Source organism: Aspergillus brasiliensis (assembly GCF_001889945.1).
Source record: "Aspergillus brasiliensis CBS 101740 unplaced genomic scaffold ASPBRscaffold_6, whole genome shotgun sequence".
NCBI lineage: Eukaryota > Fungi > Ascomycota > Eurotiomycetes > Eurotiales > Aspergillaceae > Aspergillus > Aspergillus brasiliensis.
In genome coordinates, this window is record NW_027137447.1 from 1,627,778 (window position 1) to 1,650,379 (window position 22,602).

General features: G+C 49.8%; 10 protein-coding genes across 10 annotated transcripts; 5 read left to right on the top strand and 5 right to left on the bottom strand.

Annotated features, from left to right (window-relative positions):
* Positions 1 to 593: 593 nt before the first annotated feature.
* ASPBRDRAFT_153101 (HECT-type E3 ubiquitin transferase) lies at positions 594 to 2,617 on the top strand (the record flags this gene model as incomplete). Its single annotated transcript, XM_067619355.1, has 3 exons — positions 594 to 1,295; positions 1,825 to 2,106; positions 2,181 to 2,617. The coding sequence occupies 3 exons, from the start codon at positions 594 to 596 to the stop codon at positions 2,472 to 2,474; spliced, it is 1,278 nt and encodes a 425-aa protein (XP_067479351.1). The 3' UTR covers positions 2,475 to 2,617.
* Positions 2,618 to 2,654: 37 nt separating this feature from the next.
* On the top strand, positions 2,655 to 3,750 carry ASPBRDRAFT_587388 (uncharacterized protein). Its single transcript, XM_067627950.1, has 2 exons — positions 2,655 to 2,702; positions 2,780 to 3,750. Exon 2 carries the CDS (start codon positions 2,911 to 2,913, stop codon positions 3,367 to 3,369), a length of 459 nt encoding a protein of 152 aa, XP_067479352.1. The 5' UTR covers positions 2,655 to 2,702; positions 2,780 to 2,910; the 3' UTR covers positions 3,370 to 3,750.
* On the bottom strand, positions 3,497 to 5,243 carry ASPBRDRAFT_587381 (TauD/TfdA dioxygenase family protein). The gene is made up of 6 exons (XM_067627949.1): positions 4,849 to 5,243; positions 4,585 to 4,790; positions 4,075 to 4,529; positions 3,983 to 4,019; positions 3,789 to 3,922; positions 3,497 to 3,737 (listed from the first exon to the last, which is right to left on the bottom strand). The coding sequence occupies exons 1-6, from the start codon at positions 5,052 to 5,054 to the stop codon at positions 3,624 to 3,626; spliced, it is 1,152 nt and encodes a 383-aa protein (XP_067479353.1). The 5' UTR covers positions 5,055 to 5,243; the 3' UTR covers positions 3,497 to 3,623.
* A 1,384-nt stretch (positions 5,244 to 6,627) lies between these two features.
* ASPBRDRAFT_125279 (putative transporter) lies at positions 6,628 to 8,493 on the top strand (the record flags this gene model as incomplete). Its single annotated transcript, XM_067617774.1, has 5 exons — positions 6,628 to 6,897; positions 6,955 to 7,283; positions 7,337 to 8,180; positions 8,231 to 8,349; positions 8,406 to 8,493. 5 exons carry the CDS (start codon positions 6,628 to 6,630, stop codon positions 8,491 to 8,493), a joined length of 1,650 nt encoding a protein of 549 aa, XP_067479354.1.
* A 276-nt stretch (positions 8,494 to 8,769) lies between these two features.
* On the bottom strand, positions 8,770 to 9,206 carry ASPBRDRAFT_30452 (uncharacterized protein; the record flags this gene model as incomplete). Its single annotated transcript, XM_067622781.1, has 2 exons — positions 8,770 to 8,989; positions 9,112 to 9,206. The coding sequence occupies 2 exons, from the start codon at positions 9,204 to 9,206 to the stop codon at positions 8,770 to 8,772; spliced, it is 315 nt and encodes a 104-aa protein (XP_067479355.1).
* A 923-nt stretch (positions 9,207 to 10,129) lies between these two features.
* ASPBRDRAFT_587448 (uncharacterized protein) lies at positions 10,130 to 12,320 on the top strand. The gene is made up of 7 exons (XM_067627951.1): positions 10,130 to 10,405; positions 10,456 to 10,526; positions 10,578 to 10,691; positions 10,743 to 10,825; positions 10,882 to 11,283; positions 11,335 to 11,660; positions 11,724 to 12,320. The coding sequence occupies exons 1-7, from the start codon at positions 10,244 to 10,246 to the stop codon at positions 12,156 to 12,158; spliced, it is 1,593 nt and encodes a 530-aa protein (XP_067479356.1). The 5' UTR covers positions 10,130 to 10,243; the 3' UTR covers positions 12,159 to 12,320.
* A 1,159-nt stretch (positions 12,321 to 13,479) lies between these two features.
* Positions 13,480 to 14,855, top strand: ASPBRDRAFT_55338 (uncharacterized protein; the record flags this gene model as incomplete). Its single annotated transcript, XM_067627375.1, has 5 exons — positions 13,480 to 13,659; positions 13,724 to 13,828; positions 13,886 to 14,110; positions 14,166 to 14,308; positions 14,363 to 14,855. 5 exons carry the CDS (start codon positions 13,480 to 13,482, stop codon positions 14,853 to 14,855), a joined length of 1,146 nt encoding a protein of 381 aa, XP_067479357.1.
* Positions 14,856 to 16,211: 1,356 nt separating this feature from the next.
* ASPBRDRAFT_587693 (DUF3431 domain-containing protein) lies at positions 16,212 to 17,622 on the bottom strand. The gene is made up of 3 exons (XM_067627953.1): positions 16,978 to 17,622; positions 16,481 to 16,923; positions 16,212 to 16,428 (listed from the first exon to the last, which is right to left on the bottom strand). Exons 1-3 carry the CDS (start codon positions 17,367 to 17,369, stop codon positions 16,220 to 16,222), a joined length of 1,044 nt encoding a protein of 347 aa, XP_067479358.1. The 5' UTR covers positions 17,370 to 17,622; the 3' UTR covers positions 16,212 to 16,219.
* A 254-nt stretch (positions 17,623 to 17,876) lies between these two features.
* Positions 17,877 to 18,921, bottom strand: ASPBRDRAFT_125943 (lipase family protein; the record flags this gene model as incomplete). Its single annotated transcript, XM_067617833.1, has 4 exons — positions 17,877 to 18,185; positions 18,238 to 18,574; positions 18,620 to 18,785; positions 18,840 to 18,921. 4 exons carry the CDS (start codon positions 18,919 to 18,921, stop codon positions 17,877 to 17,879), a joined length of 894 nt encoding a protein of 297 aa, XP_067479359.1.
* A 1,856-nt stretch (positions 18,922 to 20,777) lies between these two features.
* ASPBRDRAFT_65785 (cleavage and polyadenylation specificity factor subunit 5) lies at positions 20,778 to 22,418 on the bottom strand. Its single transcript, XM_067628590.1, has 4 exons — positions 22,117 to 22,418; positions 21,788 to 22,039; positions 21,481 to 21,728; positions 20,778 to 21,404 (listed from the first exon to the last, which is right to left on the bottom strand). Exons 1-4 carry the CDS (start codon positions 22,155 to 22,157, stop codon positions 21,112 to 21,114), a joined length of 834 nt encoding a protein of 277 aa, XP_067479360.1. The 5' UTR covers positions 22,158 to 22,418; the 3' UTR covers positions 20,778 to 21,111.
* Between the last annotated feature and the right edge of the window lie 184 nt (positions 22,419 to 22,602).

A 22,602-nucleotide genomic window follows, 5' to 3' on the forward strand; every position in this document is an offset into this window, starting at 1 on the left:
AGGTGAGAGCTGGACGGCTCGGGATGCGATGTCGCGATCTCCGTGAACCAGCATCATGTATCTAGACCAATCTTCTCCTTCTCATCCCATCTATCTATGTAATAAATACAGGCAATGTAAACATGGACACCCATCTTCACCTTTGGTGGTTCAATCTATCTCTCATGATACTGCTATCAGGGATTAGAATAAACTGACCATCACTGGATACTGGAGAGAACAATTGATTATGCTGTGGAACTCTCCATCCTAGATGAGGAAGGCATACCCGGTGAACTGTTCCAGGATTAAATTAGTGTAGTAAAAGAGAGCGGGAATATGCTCTGCAGTTATCATGATCATAACAAGTGCCATGAAGAAGTTGTTACGCATATAGTTCCTTTCTGCCTAAGGCATAGTATACAGGAGCACTCACGTGAGCGCGCGTCCTGTTTGTCTTCTTTGCATCTCCACCTCCGCGGTCCTCTTTATCTTCATAGCTCCACTCCAATTATTCTCCCTCAGCCAAACAACAAAATACCCAACGCAGAGAATATCAATGCTCGCCAGACTAACTGGATACTAACACAGCCATAGAGAGACACAAATCAACGATGTCACAATCACCACAAGATGAACCACAAACCAACCCAACTATACCCCTCCACCTCCACGCCGAACTCCTCCCCAACATCCGCCAACTAACCCTCTACATCTCAGTCCCTCCCAATACCCCCCGCTCTAACCTCCAAATCACCCTCTCAGACTCGCGCCGCGCAGTCACCGTAACAGCATCCCTCCCCACCACCAACACCAACCAAGATAACCCCCCCTCAGCCTCAGAAACCATCAAACTCCCCGCGCGCGTCAGCGAATCATCCCGACGCATCCTCCAGACCCACCAACAACAGCCAATCTCTACCCAGAGTGAATGCGAATACTCCTTCCGCATGCCAGTAGACGATAATGACCCGTCTCTGCACAAGGACGAATCAACCCTAAATGACGGGTTCATTCCCTGGACAGCGACGGACATGTCGGCGCATACACGTCTGCGGTGCGTCAAGTGCCACAACCCCATCATGGATGGCGGTAAAGTGTGGAAAGACCTTCCCAGTGGTAATTGGGCTGAGATGATGGATTTCTGGCATTGTCATAAGCCGGATCCCCCGGAGGAGGAGCGGAATAAGAATGGGGAGGAGGATCCTAATGCTGTGGTGAAGGGGTATGGGGCGGGCAATCAACTTGTTGCGGTCGAGGGGACGGTGTTGGTGGATGTTACGACGTTTTTGGTCAAGGGGGTGGATTGCTTGGGGGTGGAAGTATCGAAGGTAAGGATTTCATATTTATTTTCTTTGGTGTATTGTTTATGTAGTGGAGGCATGAATGGGCAACAAGAAGAAGACCTTTTCAGTCAATGATGAGGCCTTCGATACAATTGCCCTATAACTACAGAGTCTTGGTCGGTCTGTATGGCCCGGCATGAACGAGGTGCAGTGGCTGGTGTTTTGGGTGCCATGGGATAGATATCCTCTCTCTCGCAGATGGATTTCATCCGGTGGTCGTCTGAAGCATGGGTCAGTGTAGCTTGGGTGCTCTGGTGCTGTGATCAAGACTGCGCCTCGCTTGTTTCTCCGTTGTCTTGGTCCAGAGTGATGGAGTCGACGCGATTATGCAGAGGTACATGAATTGTTAGTTAGCGTAGGCGTTAAGATAAAGCATTAGTATAGAATCAAGCGTGTTATACTTCTTATACTGTTAACATACATATCTCTCCCACATGGCTAATAGACACACTGATAGGTTCCATCTCAAGACTCAACACCAACACAACAAAACCCAAAGACAGGTACAGATACAGAACCTGAACCAGAAATTATCATCTGTACAACCTGCACCACCCAACTCGGCCTCCCCGACCCCATCGCCAACGGCTACCGACTCTTCAAAACCAGCCTATCCGCCGACCACTCCCCAACCCAAGACTCGGAAGAAACCGAAACAGAAACAGCAACATGGGAATCCCACCCCCTCGAAACCGTCCTCACCGCACAACTCCTCGAACTCATCGAACGCGAAAGCTACCGCCGATTCGTCATTCACTGTGGCAAGAAAGATGGATTACTCGTAACCTCCCCTCCCTTACCCACACCCCATACTCAATGATATACATACTAATATCAGGGATTGTATTGGAATAGATATGGCCCTTCAACCCCTCCCTCCGATACTCCACGAGCAGCGCATCACACAGCACCGCCGCGCAACTCGCCATGAAGGTATTCTACCGGCACATCGATAATGTTGAGGAGGTGTTACATCCCGAGGTGGGGAAGGGAAGTCAGTCGTTGGCGATTGAGGAGGTGAGGCTTCCGGGTGTGGAATTGTATAGGGAGTTGGTGGGCGTGTTGGAGGAGAGGAATGCCATGTTGCCGGCTTCGGCGAGGGTGTTTCGGGAGTGGAGGGTTGGGTTGTTGTGGAGGTTTGAGAGGTGATAAATTTGTCGATTGGTTTGTTGATAATGGTCTGGATGGGTGTATTGTTGTGAGGATGAGAGAGGAGAAGAGAGGGTTGTTCTTTCCTGTTCGGGTTGGGGATGGTGAATGGAGGGAGAGGAGTCACCTGGTTTCTACGGGAGTCATATTGAGTAGTACGTAGGTGTGGTTACACTACACTGAACTCACATCAGAGTGGTGATGGTGTGTTTGGATCTCGTCTTGCAGGTGAGATACAATTCTGTTATATTCACTACTTGTTTATTCGATGATTCCGTTATACTAACCGAATAACGAGGCAATAGATACACATACACACTTCTACTTGACACTGTCGGACTTCTCTCTCCACCACAACTACAACTACAACCTCATCCATCCTATCCCAAACTAAACTAACTACCCACTACTATCTACACACACACTCCGATCAACAATGCCACCAACAACACCATCCACCAGCAGCGACGACGAAAGCAACACCATCACCTGGGAACACCTCGAACATGCTCCTCCATCGCCTCCATCTCAATCAACCAATCCTACAAATGATCCTACAACTATCACTCCCGCTACTACTACTACACACAACAACGACAATAACCAATCTAGTACAGACACTCACCCCGAAAGAATTCTCGATCCAGAAACGCATCCCGAAGAAGAGGCGTTTTATATTGAGGATGTGACGGGGACGGGCGAACGGACTGGGCCTTGGATTCGGGTTGGTGTGGCCCCGGCTATTAGGATTCGTCCGCCTGGGGATGTTGCTGTTTCTGGTTCATTGTCTAGTTTAGGTGGTGGGGTTGGTGTAAGGGGTCAGGGGGATAATAGGGATAATGAGGATAAGAGAGGTGAAGGGGTGTCTGTCGATTCTGGTTCTTTGTCTGGATGAGTGGGGATGATGTGTCGCGTTGTTATTGCTGGTATGGTGGTACGTGTGTGAGGGAAGGGGATGTGGGTTTCATGACTGGCAAGGTGCTGCTAGGTGCTGTTCCAAGAAATATTACTAGTGGGCATGTTCTGGACTGCGGCACACCATGCTGATCATAAGCTTCTTATATTCATGCTCCGTACTGTAAACTCATAGCTAGGCCAGTCCTGCTGCCATCGTGCACTTCATTAGTGTAGATTGTGGATGCAGTGCAGCTAACCCTCAAATGGCGTCTCATACGGCGCTTCCGCCTGCGGAGTGATTCTCGCATGGTGTCGTCTCTGGCCATCTTCCCAGTCGAAAAGGGCAGAGTGGGTAACAACGCGGTTCTACATCTGTTAGATTCTCCTCTTCCAACTAGGTAGTGAGGGTACACTTACGTCCCAAACGACAACAGTGCCAGGACGCCATCTGACCCGAGCCTGGAGATCCTGAGAGAGAGCAATGTGGTCGTAGAGGAACTTGAGAAGGTAGTCGGATTCTTCCTTCTTGTAGCCGACGATGTATCGTGTGACTGCTCCTGTTAGTGTGTCTCTTAGAGTAGAAAAAGGGGTGTTGTGATAGTGGTACTTACATTGAGGGTTCACGAAGAGCGCTTTTTCTCCGGTGACCTGGATAATGCTATTAGCCCTGGATTTTAGAGGGAAAGTTGGGATGTGTACTTACCGGGTGAGTCCTGACAATCGGGTGCTCGGAAGTAATTGGTTCTCGTCTGGCAATGCCTCCCTTGTTCAAACTGTTGTTGACCTGCTCAATGCCAGAGTGGACGGCCTTCAGCCCGTGCAGTCTCTTACGGAACTCAGGTGATAGACGTCTGTATGCCTGCGCCATGTCGGCGAAGAGAGTGTCTCCACCGCTGGTCGGGCCGTCCAGGATGTACAGGAAAGTTGTGCCAGGGGGCTGCTTCTCGAATGTCACGTCCGAGTGCCAGGTGATGGTGTTGGTTCGCTGGGACAAGAACTCAGCGCCACTCCTGTCATCGGCGCCTCTGTGCACCAGGTGGATCTCGGGGAAGCCCTTGGGTGCTCCAGAGGTCTGGTGGATGTGGTGTCTGCCGAAGTAGCCGCCGTATTCTAGGGCTTTCTCGATGGGAAGATGCGCGAAGTCTTGGTCGCGGAATGCTGATATGGTTTGTTAGTGGAAAGTCTTCTCATCTTACAGAGAGGGGATTCGTACCGACAACCTTCCGCTGAGCAACATATAGGGCCAGCTGGTCCTTTCCTTCCTTGGTCAGCTGGCTCAGCTGGACACCACGGATCTCGGTGCCAATAGTAGGTGTAATGTCGTCGATATTGGCTTTGTCCTTGGGTAGGAGGTCGGGGAAGGTCGGATCGGCATCCTTTCCGTGGTCGTAGTGCTCGAAGGGCTGGAGTGGAGGGTATCTATGCTTGTCAGTGGCTGAAATGAAGAAAGAAGTGAGTGGTTAAGGCATTAGGATACCTCTCTGTTTCATTGTCCCAGACAGGAAGATAGTGGGGGAAAGAAGCTGGCGGCTGCTTCTCAGTGCCCTTGAGCTCATCATCATGCTTGTAAGCCTCCCCATAGCCAATCACGTTCTCCTTATTGAAACCAGCATCGGTCTTGAGCGTAGACTTGGGTGCCGCCCGAAGCGACAGAGGAGTGTCCTCAACCAGAGAGGGGGCCATATTGATCGATGTCTGCAGGTGTAACTATGACAGCTTTGCTGCTCTTGTGGTGATCTCTAAACTGCATCCTGCACAGAGGCCTTCATCCATATATATTCTACTGACCATTCCGAATATCCGTGTTTTGTCACGCAATCCCTGCGGGGTATGGATTGACGCCATTTTCCGGCTTTCAGGAATCACGGAGATAACTGCAGTCGCGGATATACTTGGAACTCAGACGAGTAGTTACGCGAGCCACGGGAAGATGTAAGCCAGCATGACTCGCCGATCCGACATGTCGATGGTGCAATGATAATGCAAGGAAGTTAAACGTCAGTGCTGGCTATCAAATTGTCGTGTTCACTTGAAACCGACAAACGGCTGCAGTCCGACATGACTAATGAATGGCTGGCCAGTTGCCCTTGACTATATTTGGATATGCTGCGGATTGAATCATCAAAGTCCAGTTAAAACGAACATTGTCTCTGGCGCCCTCGCGTCGAGCCTGTGCAGCATTTAATGCGGTCAATGTAGTGCGTGGGAGGAAGAGAAGAGGAGGTGGTTGTGCTGCAAGTCAAGCGGGCCAAGCATGGCGTGATAGCGCTGTTGCTTCGCGCAACTCGCCCCAATTAAACTCGCCGGCCAGGCGAATGCAATCCAGACTTATCCCCCCACTAAGGCTTTATCTCAATAATTTACTGCATTTTCACTGTCTCTTACTTATGAGTGAAGTCTCTGAATGATATGATTTACTGATACTTTGCGCGGTATGTGTGGTGGTACTGCTGTCTGGTAGTGAAATCGCGCCAAATGTCCCCAAACTGCTTCTACCAACATGCAAGATGCTCAGCTTGATTTTCATAAAATTTGATGAAAACACAATTCGTATCAGATTCCCCCACCATCAGCCGCTTATTCTTGCCAATCAGCAAAGACTGCAATGTTGCCATCTAAAGCCCCCAACATATCATCATAAGCCAATGCGATGGTGACATGGACTTCTGGCGAATCTGATACAATCTGGCAGCTATTATTGGACTCTTTGCCATCAGCTGCGGAGATCTGGAGCAGCCGCTAAGCTTAGTTCCGGCACTTGTCCGTTAACCTTACTTGCTCCTCATAACGTCAGTTATGCTCCCCTTGCGTGATTACATCCCCTGCCGGGACTTTTGCTCGAGATCGGTTAAGTCTCAAGCTACTAACAAGTAAGGCCCATATCAGATTCTGCGGCCCTTGAATCATGGCACATTAACCTTTACGCGGGTTTCTCGGCCGCGATTGACGTTCGCCCCGTCACGCTGCCCTTTTCATGTTGCACATCAAAGCGCTCCATGTTCTAGGTTGCCTAACCTTACCCACTCATACGACAATTGGCTACGTATAGCTATCCACAGCTATCGTGCTAGCAACTAGTACATCGTGCTGACACTTTAACAAAGTATTGCGTGATGAGCTTCGACAGCTGTTGACCGGCGATGGACACGTCAAAAAGGCCCGATGTCCCCTGGGTCGCTTGTATTCCTTGAGCTCAACCACCCGAAGCCGGCCCTTCACTGTTAATCTGCCTCTCACCACCTTGCTTACAGGCGAGATGACCACAGACGGTGTCAAGGAAGTCCCCGCGGACACGGCCTCCGTGAACGAGGACACCAAGAAAACCCCCGGTGTCGCAACAGCGTCGACATCATCATCCTCACTTGCAGTCTCCGACCACAGAGTCGTAAAGCAGTTGTCTGACTGTGCTTTCGACACGACCGAAGACCCGAGGTTCTACAAGCCTATCCCCGAATATGAAAGCGCGCATCGCTGGGATCCAGACTTTGAATGGACCGAAGAAGAAGAAAAGAAACTAATCAAGAAGGTAACTTCAACCATCCATACCAGCCCATATGCGGCGGAACCTAGCTAAGCGCAATAGATTGACATCCGAGTTTGTACATTCGCATGCGTTACCTTTTTCGCACTCCAGCTTGACAGAGGCAATATTGTACAAGCAAACTCGGACAGCATGCTCGGGGACCTCGGAATGACCACGAACGATTACAATACCGGACAGACGATTTTCTACCTTACGTTCCTGTTTTCCGAACTCCCTTCGCAGTTACTTTCTAAGAAGGTCGGTCCGGACCGCTGGATTCCCATTCAGATGGTCGCCTGGAGTTTCGTCGCAGCATTCCAGGCATTTTTGAAGAACAGGGCCGGGTATTTCGTCTGCAGAGCGCTCCTCGGCTGCCTCGAGGGAGGATTGTAAGTCTTATGCTACACCTTTCAGCTTGGGTGATGTTCCTAACAACTTCTAGCATCGCCGACACCATTCTTTTCCTGTCCTTCTTCTACAAGTCTAAAGAGCTACCGCAACGATTGAGTTACTTCTGGGTTTCTTACGAAGCCACATCTATCGTTGGCGCTTTCCTGGCTTACGGCTTCCTCCACATTCACGGCTCCAACGGTTATACTGGAGGCTGGCGCTATCTGTTCGCTTTTGAAGGTCTTATTACAGGAATCATCGGAATCATCGCCGCATTTTGGATGCCTGCGTCTCCCACCCAGACGAAAGGCGGCTTCCGCGGTAAGGACGGTTGGTTCAACGAGCACGAGGAGAAGATTCTCGTCAACCGTGTGCTCCGTGACGATCCCAGCAAGGGAAGCATGCACAACCGTCAGGCGGTAACACCGAAGATGCTTTGGCATGCTCTGTGCGACTACGACATGTGGCCCATCTATCTGCTTGGCCTGACATGGATGATCCCCAACACACCTGCCACCAATTACATTACCCTGGAGCTGAAGTCGCTTGGTTTTGGGACCTTCGAGACGAACCTCCTGACCATCCCCGCATATGTCATCTTCATCATCAACCTACTGTTCTGGACGTGGATCTCAGAACGGTTCAACCAGCGTCTACTTCTCGGTGTCGTGAGTGAGTTTTGGTGCTTGGTCTTGCTCATTACGCTCGAAGTTCTGCCTGATGGAGCTAGTGCATGGGCGCGGTGGATCATCAATGCGCTATTGATTGGTGCACCTTACGTACATGCAATCATTGTGGCCATGACCTCTCGGAACGCCGGCTCGGTCCGTACACGCACGGTTGCGAGTGCGGTATACAACATGATGGTCCAAGCATCTAGTATCATTGCCAGTCAGGTCAGTGAAATAATGTCCCGCATTGTTGCTCATTACTAACCCTCTTGCAGATCTATCAAGCAAAGGACAAGCCTTACTACCGTGTGGGTAATAAGGTTCTGATTGCTTTGTGTGTGTTTAGCATGGCTTTATTCATTGGAGCCAAGTTTTACTACATCTGGCGCAACAAGTATGGCTCACCGAACTCCCCGATACTACTTACTGTAATGCTAACTATGATGCTAGATACAACGCTGCTCGTTGGAATGCCATGTCCAGCGAAGAGAGGGAGGAATATCTGGCAGCTAATAAGGATCTTGGAAACAAGCGGTAAGCTTCCTTTTGCAAACTATTGCCAGGTAAACTTTCTAATTGATCGCCTTGCAGACTCGATTTCCGATTTACTCACTAGATGAGCATGATTAATGATTGATTATATTACGCAACAAAAATAGATGGCAAAGAACTGCATACATGGAAAATTGGCGGACCCCTGCGAGATACCATTTGATGTCTATAGATTAGACAATAGAGCAAACTCTTAATACAACACATGGCTCAAGTGATCATAAACCGTTAGGAACAAGCTGTAACCCACATTCACATATGACTATTCTCCAATAACATACTCGCACCCACTATCGCCAATCCACACCTCGTGCAACTTCCCAGCCGGTACATCCAGTCTCGCACCGACCCCGAACGTCTCCTTCTTCACCTCCCCATTATGCAACTTAGCATTGTCATCCGGATAGGTGATTGTTAGAGTGCCTTGGCGTATCAGATGGGTTGTGACGCCGCCATGGGAGTGTGGTGGGTAATGGGCATTGCTAGGACAGTATTAGCACTACCAAGGACTTCAATCATGATAGCATCTAGACATAATGTTATAGTAATATTGATAGGATCTAAGAGATACACAGCACAACAACCATGGTTTTCATCTACTCACCTTCCGTCCGCCCAAGTAAAGACATGCTTGAAGCCCCAGTCCCGGACCAGACGTTCGCATTCTTTGCGTGTACCAATGGGATACGTTTCCGCCATTGTGCTCCTTCCAGTAACACAAAACCCTTTGGATGGGGTCAACGTTCAAAGCAGGAGGATGTTCTGGAAGCTGTATAGAAGTGTTGGTGGATGCGGGGAATACAGCGATGACGTCGTTGGGTTAGTAATTCATGACTGGTGAGTTGCTTGTTGACAGTCACGTGGCAGGGAGGGTGCTGTTTGATTCTATTAGTCGATGGGTTACTTTCCACACTGGGCATACCAGTGTCTGGCTCTGACTGCTTAGGGGCCACCGGACTGGACAATAGTGGCTTGATGCGTCAGTCAGGAGATGTCAAAGCTAAGATATCCTCTTTTATCGGCTACTAAATGTTTACTTCTGCTGGAAGAAAGGAAGACTCAGTGTCTCCCCAGGTCACTATAGTCGAGTACCTGGCTGATCCATAGATGGGCAAGTGTCTGAAGACTCACTATCGCAGTAAGAGAATGGTTGGCCTTCGGTCGCACTTTAAAGCCTCCTAGAGTCCTAAAACGACAGCTTGAGCTCACCGAGACCATGGCATCTCCCACACGAAAGACTTACTAAGGCTGAAATAATCGGAGAAAAATCTATGCTCGGACGAAATACTACTGCAACCGACGCGGGATGATATGGCGCGGTCCTCCCCCCAAGGGCGTTAGATTAGCACTAGTCCACTTAGCCCACGCCAACGCTCTAGCTTGAGAACGCCGGGTGGGTCGACCTTGATAGTGCAACACCCAGGATTTGATGAAGCTCCTCTTATCGCAGCCAACCCAGGTCGAATTCGAGCCAGCTGCATTTGGCTACTGAAGCTTCTCACCCGCATCGATGGCTTCTAGGCTACCCCTAAACCCCTGTCGATGACTGAGGTGAAGGGCAGAGTTTCCCTTCTGGGAATTCGTCAGGAAATGACGGATTGGCTAATCCGGATGCATGATGCAGGGCCCTAAGGGCTTTGGGTTGAAATATAGCTACTCTGTCTCGCCTTGAAAATTGGTGCCAATTCTTTACAAGATCCAAATCTCAGAAGACAGACAAGAGAGACACCGAAGACATGCCGGACAGCGTTGAACTCACAACCACCAAGGGTGGAAATAATATTTCCACTGTATTCGCTGATGAAGGAATTGCCAAAGGCCATGTCGCCCAGAAGTATATCGGCACTATGGCCGACCAAAGGGATATGCAAGCGTTGGGAAAGGAACAAGTCCTCAGGGTTCGTTATCTGCCCGCTCAGACAAAAGCTGCTTCTGATGGTGTCCTCAGAGAAATTTTAGATTCATTTCGATCGTTGCCTTTGGATGTACTCTCATTGCTTCATGGGAGGTCGTGCTGACGTAAGTTACCTTGTATTCGTAGATAATTACATAGTACTGATATTGGGACAGTATGATGAGTTCACCTCTGGTTGATGGCGGTACTGCTGGCTTCATCTGGGGATTCATCGTGGTTTCGGTTGGCGTGTTGCTACTGTTCGCCAGTCTTGCGGAAATGGCTTCCATGTAAGTGATGCACTTCATCCTCAAACTATACACCAGCTGATCTTTTCATAGGGCACCCACTGCTGGTGGTCAGTATCACTGGGTCTCAGAGTTTGCTCCTAGGAAGTACCAGAAGTTCTTGAGTTATATCACTGGTATGTGACGCTTTCCGCCAGGAATGGCTGAGCCTAACAAGCACGGTCGCATTTAGGATGGCTCTGTGCCACGGGTTGGGAATGCGCCATTGTGTCAATTGCTTTTCTAGCAGGTACGATTATTCAAGGGCTGGTTATCTTGAATTACCCAGATTATGTCTCTAAACGGTGGCACGGTACTCTCATTACGATCGCCATCACTCTTTTCTCGGTCCTCTTCAACACCTTCCTAGCCAAGAAGCTCCCTCTCGTTGAAGCCTTTATTCTGATCCTCCACGTTGCCGGGTTTTTCATTGTGATTATACCCCTCTGGGTGCTGGCACCCATCAAGGACGCAAAGACGGTCTTCACCGAGTTCACAAACGGTGGCGATTGGAATAGCAATGGTACCGCAACGATGGTCGGTCTAATCACTGCTATTACTGCCATGATTGGCTACGACTGTACTGTTCACATGTGTGAGTAAAGTCTCTGGCTCGATCAGCTAGATATGCTAACGCAGTACGCAGCCGAGGAAGTTCGAGACGCTTCCACGACCCTTCCCAAGGCTATCATGGCGGCGTGCTCTTTGAATGGTGTCTTGGCCTTTGTCGTTATGGTCACTTTGTGTTTCACCCTGGGTAATGTGGATGAGGTTCTCGACTCCGCTACCGGCTACCCTTTCATTCAGGTCTTTTTCAATGCCACCAAGAGTTACGCCGCTACAAATGCAATGACTGCAATTATCACCATGTCGCTAATTGCCAGTGTTATTACTGAGGTCGCCACTGCGTCTCGTCAACTCTGGTCATTCGCCCGTGATGGGGGCGTCCCACTGGCTAGCGTTTTCGGTTATGTATGGGCTCCCACCTCTTGATTAGCACCAGCTTTAATACATCAAGTACTGATAGGCATGCAGGTCAATCCGAATTGGAACATCCCCCTCAATGCTGTTCTAGTGTCTCTCGTGCTAACGATGCTGCTATCACTCATCAACATCGGCTCGACGGTCGCCCTGGATGCCTTGATCACCCTCACTGTCGGAGCTTTGTTGAATTCCTACATCGTTACCGTTTCCTGTGTCGCATGGAAAAGAATTCGCGGGGAGCCTTTGCCTCCACATCGGTGGTCACTAGGCCGATGGGGACTTTGGGTAAACCTCGGGGCCCTGGCTTTCCTCATTCCCGAATTCGTTTTCGTCATGTTCCCCCTTTACTCGACTGTGGATCCCCAGACCATGAACTGGAGCTCACTCATGTATGGTGGTATGCTAATTTTCTCCATCATCTACTATGCGTTGTATGGGCGGAAAACTTATGTGCCGCCCGTGGCCCTGGTCAAACGCGAAATTTGATTTGATCGGTTGTCAAATTGAGTCGTTGTTGTCCTGCTGCATGGACACGCCACCTCTTTCCATTTCGATGATCCTGGTTCAGTAACAGGTCAAACTTGGAGGTCTCCACTGCACCAGCCTATCAGCTGCGTCACTGTCCTAAGTGCCTGCACCTTCACTTGGCCGGCGCAATGGAGTCCGAATCTATGTTGATTGGCAATTCATGTATAGGGGACGGCCAGGATCTTAATCCTTCCTGACCTATCCACAGTGGGGTTAATCTCGAAAAGTTTTTCTTTGTTTCGTATGTTTGATTCAACCACTCATAATACTACGAAACTCAAATGGCAAGATATGATCACTACTGGATCCAAATTTATATTTCATATCGCGCCGATGGCCCGGCCGGATCTTGTTCGCCAGATAAGCCCGCCGCGGCCCACTTGAACACCGGGAGCTTACCAGCGCTTCTCCCACGAGCCCTAACTGATCCGGGCAAGTCCCCCGGCGCTCAACGGGAGCGCCGCTATTCCCCGGAGCGCTCCTTGTGGATCCCAAAGGACGCCCGCTCCTGTCTTAAATCACACCAGTCAGCACTACGTTTAGGAAGCCAGGCTGCAACCTTATCAGCGATTCGGGATCGTTCATTTCCGCGAGGCAACCGCCTTCCATTGCATCGATTACGATCGAACCATGTTCAGCTCGCCTCGACGGAACATCGGTCTGAATACTAGCACGGGGTAGTGGCAGTCTAGTCGAGCCTAGGATAGCTAGTCTGCCATGGTTTGAGACGAATGCGATGTGATTGCGCGTTTCAATCACACTAAACGACAAGGTAGTATACATCCCTGCAAGTGCTTCCTTCCTCCGCTATTAACTTTGCTACGGGCAGGATCGGATGTAGCTACTCCCAACGTTCCAGGGGTTTTGGATTCCGAACATCAGCCGTATGGACAAGCACCGTTCGTCCCTCTCAGCACATCCTGGCCCAGTCTATGAATTTGGGTCACGAATCCTTCCATACGCTCCAGCCGAGCCTTTGTACTATTACTCTGGGCCAATAACAAGTCTCAATTTCACCAATCTTCGAGAACCGGAGGCTCATCCTTGATAACCTATCTGGCCTAGCCACCATGGTCTTGAGCCCGATGATATGGTATATGGCGTTACGTTCGCTTTGGGACGCACCTAAAGCCTGCATGCATGTTCATTTATCTACTGGGCTTATATTCGAGGGACCCTGCATTAAGGGGATTTTAACCTGATCTCTTAAGTCTCTCAGAGTACGCGAGACGATAGGCGATTCACGGTCGCTTGCTGACATCTTCGGGTGGCTTGGGTCATGACGGCGTCGGGGAAGCCACTTGTGGTCATTGATGGGAGTCACCATGCCGGCATTGTGATCGTTGTTGGGACTTTGGCCCTGGTCATGACCTTGATCTGCTTGGCTATCCGCGTGTATGTCAGAACAATACTCAGCCCGGGGTTTGGACGAGATGACTATCTATTGTTTGTTGCTACGGTAAGCTTCACTTGTCTCCAAGAATATCAATGTAAAGGGAATCCTAATCACTGGTTACGAACAGACCTTCGCCATTATTCAAACCTCACTGGTCATGTCAAACTCTGCTAAAGGATTCGGGACATCTATCGGGCTTCTTTCTTCAGATCAGGTCGTGAAGGTTCAGCGGGTACGTCATATGGTTCGAAGCGAGAGCAAGAGTTAATCAGGAATCATATCCATGCAGACCACCGCTGCTACAGATACTTTGTTCTTGATAACGGTCTTTCTGTCCAAGTGCTGTGTGCTTGCGATGCTCTCGCGGTTGACTCCCCAGCGCATCCACCATCTCATACTTTACGGGATACTGGGATTCAGTACGTGTTGGGTTCTGTCTTCGATTTTGACCATCCTTGTCAATTGTGAACTGAACAGGCCATGGGCGAGACCTATTGACCACTGTACTGGTTTAGTATGAATTCCTTCGCTTCATTCCCTTGCAGTTACACTAACAGCCACCTCACTAGTTCCAAAAATGGGAATACATTGGTGTGATGGACAGCACCATCGAGCTCATGCTTTTCCTGTTCTCGATATTTCTCGTCAAAAGTCTGCAGATGCCAACAACGCGAAAGCTCATCGTCCTCTCCTCTTTCGCCGTTCGTTTACCGTAAGCGGTCCCCGCCATACACAAGCACCACAGTCTGACTCAATGCCTACATAGACTTATCGTATTCACCTCTCTACATCTATATCATCTCAATAATTATGCCTACTCCGAGAATCCTACCCTGGACATCATCGACGCCTACGTCTGGACCCAAATGGGCATGAACTATGCCCTCATCGTGTGCACCTCTTTTTGCCTTGCCCCCTTCATGCGCGCCATTAGTGTCACCTACGGCAACGCAGGCGAAGTCACCCTTGGTACCAGCAGCGCCAGATCCAAGTCAGGCAAATACGCCCGAGACGTATCGAAGCAATCACAGAGCTACGTCTTGCAGTCGATGGATAACCACGAAGAGATTAGTCACGGCATGAACAATCCACGACACTCACAACCTACGTTCGTGCCAGAGCGATCCAGCGGCATTGTCAGCGCTACTGCATACGATGGCAGTAGTCGAACGGATGGAGATAGTGTGGCTAGTTCGGAAAGCACGAAGATGATCATCAAGAAAAATGTCGAGTATACTGTCACGCATGAGCCGAGATAATAAAAGTTCTTTCCTATGTTAGTGGTGGTGTCTTTGCCGGTCTGGCTTCCATACTGCATGCAAATTGTAGACATACATCCAATACATTCGTAGGCATTCGTAGGCATTCGATAAGACACATGCTTTCAAGATTCTATTCCCGTGATCTTAGTACTTCCACCTTGAGGTATTCTAACTACGTCAAGCTACAACCCGCTCCCTGATGGTCCCCATCTCCAGGACACCTCGTACTGTACCGTTCCTGATCGATCAAAACCACCATCTACTACTATTCTGCGTGTGTTCCCTGTACTAACTATACAATAGAGAAATAAAATCCGCCCTTACTAGATTCGTACGTTACACCGCATAGAATAATAAGATGAATTACCAAGTATTAACCCATCTGTAAGCTCACATCCACATCGATATACTCTCAAACACTAATCAAAGTAGATATTAATAAAATCAATCCCCGCAGTTACTTACTAACATGTGTCGAATAGCCATGAACCGTAGCTGAGGATTTAGTCCATTTCAATTATCCATACTGGTTGGACAACTAATTAATGGAAACTGCTCTGCTCTACTCTGCTCTTGTCTAACTATTTTGCAAAGTACTTCCAGTACATAGTTAGTGGCAATGAGTACCAAATTAAGTAGACAAGGTTAGTTATTTGGCACGGTCACTGCCAGTAACGTTGAAGGTCAGCTCGGTTCGTCTGATGTGAATATCAGATGTCTTGCTGGGATGGGTCTGAATCTGACTGATTGGGTTTGATGTTGAGTGGATGCTGATTAGTATGTACCTGGGGAACGAGGCCTGAGACAATGGAATTATGTCCTGAGGCGCAAATCATGGGCCTATCGGAAATAGTCAGGTAGGAGCAAAGATTAATTACCTACTTAGTGCACAGCTACTTATTCTTGTTTTGAGGAAGACGGTACTTGATGGAAAATGAAATCCGAAATCTGATAGACGGAGTAGTATATTTTGGTAGATATTACTTCACATGGAATGGGAGTGGTTTTGTTATAATACATCAGTAGTTGTCAATGACAGCATTCGCTCGTCGAAGATGCCAATAGTATGTTATATGCCATAGTTCCTGTTTTAGGTGTTGCCAAACTGGGTCTGGCAGCGGTGGAGGAGTCGAGATCTGGGATATCCTCCAAGGCGGTTCCAGTGGGGATACAACGGTCAGCGATGCTGCCGCTTCACCTGTTCTGCCAGATGTGCTGCGGCTCTGATCCTACCAACAGCATTGATCACGCTTGTAGTGAGTCCCGGATTTTCGATCTCAGTGAGCAGTGTGTATACCCCGAGTCACAACATGATGTATACTCGAACATCTCATCTGACCTGTGAGATTGCAGGTATCCGATCATGCCTCCGGAAGTCCCTTGCTAGGGTCTTGCTTCTGACCCTTCCAGCCGATATACGGCCACCCCTTTGGAAGAGACGAGTATGGCGGGAGAACATAGCGGCCAGCGCAATCTCCCTCGGTCGGACAATCCAAATCGCATAGTCCAAACACCTTGCAGTAGCATTCTTCCGCCGTCGGACAGTAGACCGGGTCCTTGCCGAAGATCACTGTTGCTGTTAGTTAGTTCTCCTCGTCGCTGGAACAAACAAGGGGACATACTGTGCCATGAGTATTCCATTATCCGCCCGCTGAGATCATCAGGTAATGTCGTCTCAGTCAACCACTTCCTGTATCGCACATAGTCACTCTTAGGCCGCTCGCGGATCTTCCAGCGCGTGACGGCGAATTGGGCGCAACATGAAACCCCCACTTCTTCAGGAACCTCCGCCCCCGGGAACAATTCCATGAATCCAGTCTTGAAGTACTCCCCTGCGTGGACGTCGTTGCGATGTGTATCGGAGAGGGGATGAATCTCCGCCGGACATCCCAGAACCCAGGCGCAGCGCAGATTCACGTAGCCTTGTTTCTGGAGATACGGGACCTGGAAGTTGCGGAGAACCGGCACACCATCGTAGTAGGGGTCGTCGTTGTGCCATTGGTATCTTTGTGAATGGATGAAGAGGATCGAGTCTGGCAGGTTGTCGTAATTATCAATTATATACCTATACCAGTAAGTTTGTTGGTGCCCCGAAAATGGCCAAGACACGGAGACTCACGTCAGATACACCATCGATTCCCTCCCCTTATTCAATGCCACTGTCAATGGCGCCTTCTTGTCATCCGCCACGTAGATGCTTTTATGCCATTCGGGAAAGTAGGTGTATAGCCATGAGACATCGTCGCCCTTCATACTAGCCACCACCATATCCTTGTCCAAAGCCTGAGGCTGTCGCGAAGCCGAGGCGGACGGGGATGCCTTCCCCGACCGCGAGTCCCGATGCGGGCCTCCCTTCACCACATCCTCCACAGAAGTCTCAGTGCGTTTAGGATCGGAGCTCCCGGCAAAGAAGAGGAAGTATAGTGCGTAGATGATGAGGATGGTGCAGAAGATCGCTTTTTCTTGGTTGCGCCGGCGCGGACTGTTAACTCCGCCGCGGAAGAATAGCATGGCTGGCACGGGAGAGCTGTAATCATATGCTGCTGGATGTATGTATGCCACGGAAGTCAATTGAGCGTCAAATCAGAGTGTCGGGGCAGGGAACATGGCTGCACGGATGGGGCGATCGCAAACGGTCGGTGAGGTCGATGCGGGCGGCGGTTTCGAGTGAGCTGACCGACTCGGGGAGAATTTGCGGCGGCGCAGGATGGAGGTTGAGAACGTCAGCCGTCGAGTGGGATATAGTAGAACCACGAAGGCCCCGGAGGCGAAAGTGGTTGAAACCCGGGGATGCGACAGCTGGCAGGATGGGAGTTGTGGTGGACGAAAGTAAGGAGAAGAAGATGATTGATGGCCGCAACTGCAAGTGGAGGAACAGTGCCTCCAACACGTGGTTTTACTGCTACGTAATGAGATCTCACTGTGTCTCACCACCACCACTTCTCCGCTTTATTATATACTGAATACGGAAAACAACTATATACACTTCTCTCGTCACTCAGCTGATGGTTCGTTCAGCTATAGCAGACACTCGGAAATTGCGAAGAAATACCACAAGTGGGCCACAACGCTCACTGTTGCTTCGCCTGCATTTCCCGCCGTCGAATTGATTCCCTCGATGAGTTCAACCTCCGACGCCGTGACATTAACCCCATCGCCACTGTTAAGCCAGTATTCCGGACTTGGATGGCTGAATCCAAAGTCCATGGGGGGCAACCGGGGAACGATGTCGTTCAAGTGTGTAACGCGGAAGTTCGCTCCAGATCCCTGACTGGTGATGTGCTCGGCCAGCGCATAGTTTCCGACTCGAGGGCATCCATAGGTGTACTATTGACTGTCAGAATCGAATGTTGCTCAATCACTTTCTAGAAGCACTCACCAGCTCGACGCTATATCCATCATTCCGCAAAGCAGTCGCTCCCAGCGTAGCCAGTGCGCCGCCCAGACTGTGCCCCGTGAAGTAGAGGGTGTAGCCCGAATACGTGCTCATCGCGGTCTTGATCTTGCTCGTCAGCTCGTCTGCAGCGGCTTCCCATGCCTTCCAGAATCCGGTATGGACCTTGCAGCCACTGCAGAGGTCGTCGTTATCTTGCAGGATGAAGTCGAGATTGGCAATCCAGTTCTGAATCGTGCTGCTTCCCCGGAAGGCGACCACGAGCCGTTTGTTAGTGGTGTCCGCGGCCAGGAAACCGGCTGTGCCTCCAAAGTCATTCGTTCTAATCAGTTAGCCGTGTTCTATTCCAGTGATCAGGGCAACATACAGGTCGAACTCAAGCAACATCGTGGGATTGGCCGCCTCGACTGATGGACAGGCGTCGCCTGTGCATGTCAAGTTGGTGCTGTCCGAGTTGATATTATTCGAGCAATAGGCTGCGGCAGACCATTGTGCGAACAATTGCAGCTCATCCAGCGTGGAAGTCGAGACACCTGTTCAGACCCTTTGTCAGTCCCATCCAACTACCTCACATCAGGCGCACATACTGCGGACATCAAGCGGTGTCGGCGCTGCAGCACCCAGCGCAGCGAGTGCCGTCAAAAGCACACCAAACCGTCCAGAGAACATCCTGCAGTATATATATCAATTGAGCCAACCAAAGACGTGAGACCAACGGGCTTTTGCAATGCGCACACTGACTCTATCCAACCGCGCCTCCGACCCTCCTTTTATACTCATATCACATACCCACCCCTATTCCCCATCAAGAGCATCAGGGGAGAAAAAGCAAGAAGCGGGGTAAAGTCAGACAACAAGCACATTCTCCAGCATCCTCGCGATAGCAAATGAAGCCAGCCAAGCAACCGGGCACCATGTCTCCTCTCTTCCGCATCCTTTGTTCCGACTCGGTGCCTGTCCGTTGCGCAAGTGAGTGCCAAATTTGGCCCCATCTCCATTCGGAGCGGAAGCCCGGTGGAGATTCACGGTCTGCTATAGCATGCTATAGCTGGCCGAAGACAGGCATGGTTCTGCTCCGAAAAGTTAAATAGAGTAGAAGTTGTCTGAGGATGAGCGGTGTTGAAGGATCTACTGGCGGAGAAACGTGGAGGCGTGTGTCTGCACATGGACCAGTAGATTGGGATGAAACATGGGCATGAAATGGATGGACATGTGCACAGGCCGAGGTAAGTCTGTCTGTCTGTCAAGCAGATGGGAGAGTCTTACGAAATCTGAGACTTCTTCACATGCTGTCACGGCACTGGCAGTAGCAGCGATGTGGTTCGTGAACATGCAAGTAACTAGTGGGTCGTAGGAGTAGTTAGTGACTTCTTGTCACCTTTGCCGATCACTTTTGCAGCGCTTATACTCATACCATCAATAGGGAAGACAAGCACACACACACACACACAATTTACAAAAACTAAACCTGTACACGTGCCCGTAGTCCTACAACTATCGAAGAAAGTAACTCTGGTGAGATAAAATACCTCAGACTCACTATTGAAACAAACAAACCGAAATAGAAATCCATCCTTCCCGCCCCCAATACTACCTTACCTTCTCCCTGTCCCCATAAACTCTCCCACTTATAGTTCATATAGTAATCCAACTATAACCTAGATATAGTAGACTACTACTAGTTAAGTAAACAGTCAATCAATTATCTAATACTACTCATCTAAATTCCTCAACTCATCCGGCACTTCCCGACACTTCATCTGCTTCCACACGGTAGTTACTAGTTACTAGATAAGTAGCCTAGCACGGACTACTATTAATTAATTAATCAGTTAGTTAGACGGCTGCCTTACGAGTCTACCAACGTCCGGGCTTCCCGGGGAGCTGCGGGGTGCAGCCTTAGCATTTCCGTAGTATAACCCTGGGGTTGGGGTTGGGGTTGTGACTCCTCACTGTTCACTACTAACTAATAATTGGTCAGTATAGCGCTTGCTAACTCTTGCAGAGTTTGTCACTAGTTGATTAGTTAGTTTGTTAGTTAGTTTGCTTAACCCCACTTTCCTTCCCTTCCCTTCCCTTCCCTTTCCTTCCAACTCATCATCTCGTGTATATGGCTATATGCATGTGTTAAATTGGGAAGGATTCGTCAGGTTAGTCCAAGTCCGGCTTGTGATCTGCGTTTGTTAGTGCCGGTTGTGCGTGTGGCAGGTGACTACCTTACCTTACTATTCTCACTAGCATTGGTAGTTGGTTTTTGGTGAAGGTGTGGGATGGATCGATGTATTAGGTACCTATGGATGACTACTGTAGATACTGACTAGGTGGTTAGTAGGGCCTGTGCTATTTTGTATGTACTAAAGTGGTATGTCTGTGTTTCTGTAGCTGTCTGTAGCTGTAGCTCTCGGGGATTATATGGGCCATTCATTCATATACTAACTACTGTATGATGTGGCCGTGGACTATATTACCTCTGAAACACATGGTAAAAGTGGTTGTTGGTATCTGCAGTCGCATTTCTCAAGTATCAAAGGATATATTGACCGCTACCTGCAATAGCTAAAACAAGAACAAGAAGGATGTAGAAAAAAAAAAAAGGCAATCTTCGCTCCTGGAACGCCAACCAGACACACATCACGTCTTTTGCATAGGTTAGAAGAAGGGAAAAAGAAAAAGAAAAGAAAAGAAAATTTCAAACGGAATAAGGAAAATTCCCCGAGCTGATCAGCAGGGGTCCGATCCAATCCAGCCACGTAAAGTGTCTCATCCACTGCCATCCTTCGCCGGGGAATAATCGGAACAATCGTCCCTGTGAGTCCGATTCAAGAACAGATCGGGACACACACACGGTTTACCCTCAAACTACGCACTAGCCCCATTCTCGCCCTCTCCAGAAGGGTAATCCGTCATCCCCTCGTCCTGTCCATCACCGCCTTCTCCAGCCAGCACCTTCGTCCGGGGGATCTGATGCTCCGGCAAAGGCGTGCCCGGCGTCGCGGCAACCACGTTATCATTCTCATCCACGAATTCGAAGTTGTATCTCGACAGCAAGTGCGGGATAGCCGAGAGCTGCGGGCCATACCGAGCCGTGTTGTCGTATAGTTCGAAGAGTGGGACGGCGAGGAGTTTCATGTTCTTCGGGACGGAGAGGACCTCTACACACAACAAGTTAATCATACCGTTCATCCCTTCTAGCCTAATCATGCATGCATGAATATGAAGATGACTTACTCTTCTTCGGCAACTGAATGAAATACAACTTCTTGCACTCCTTCGGCCGAGTCACATGTCCCGGGAGGAACGGGTACATGAACGTCTCGAAGTTCGGCCTCCACCATTGCGCCAGCGTGTCTCCAATCTCCCAGTCTTCGTTGACGCCTTCGCCCGAGAACTGCGAGCCGACGGGCGCGAGCCGCTCATTGAGCCGTTTCTTGAAGCCTTCGACTTCGTCGTCTTCAAAGTGGAGGTAGTCACCGGGGCTGGGTACATGGGCATTGTAAGTATAACGTTCCACATTCAGAAGGGACTAGGAACGCACAGCTTGAAAAACGCGTTGGCAATCTGCAGCATCAGTACATGAGGATGATTGTGTTCGTGGCAGACGAGGACGCCCTCGCAGGTACGTCTCATGCCATGTAGGTCGTAGTGCTCCTCGAGACGTTTTAGACGCGCCAGCACGGACGGGTCCTCCTCCGGTTGGGTTTCCTTGGTGCCGAATGTGTAGTTGGAGAGGGGGTACAGGCGGATTGTTTTGGGTTGTTGCGCGGAGAAGTCTTTGGGGACGATGGGGCTATTATTCATGACATGGTCAGTGGTGAATGCGTGGAGACAGAAGCGGTAACGAGGCAGGTCGTGGTCAGGACGTACGGGCGCGAGCTTTGGATCGCCGTCGCGGTGGTGGTGGACATGTTGAACGCAGTGGAAATGTCAATGCGCCGCGAGTAAACAGGCTGGGAGAGTCGAATGCTGGAGAGTGCAGGAAGTCAAGAGCGGCTGGAGCTCTCGGTGGTGGATCGGCGATGATGGCGGAGAGCTGGGCTCGGCGTCGGCGCGGCCCCCGCGAAAACATTCGACCGCCCCGATACTATCGCTAATCAGTCAATCAGTCTATCTACTAACAGTTCAAGTTTACAAATGGCTGCTAGCAATCAATGCAATAATTATCTCAGAATATCATGTGTGGTATATTCTTTCTGGTTCTATTCTCATTTAACCGAGTAAATCTAACTCAAATCACAACCTAACCCCAAACACGCAGCCCCCATCCCTCCCATACAACATGCCCACGCCAACTATGCAAACCCAACAATACATCATGTCTATCGATGGGGCGGACTTTTGCCCCAGTATCCA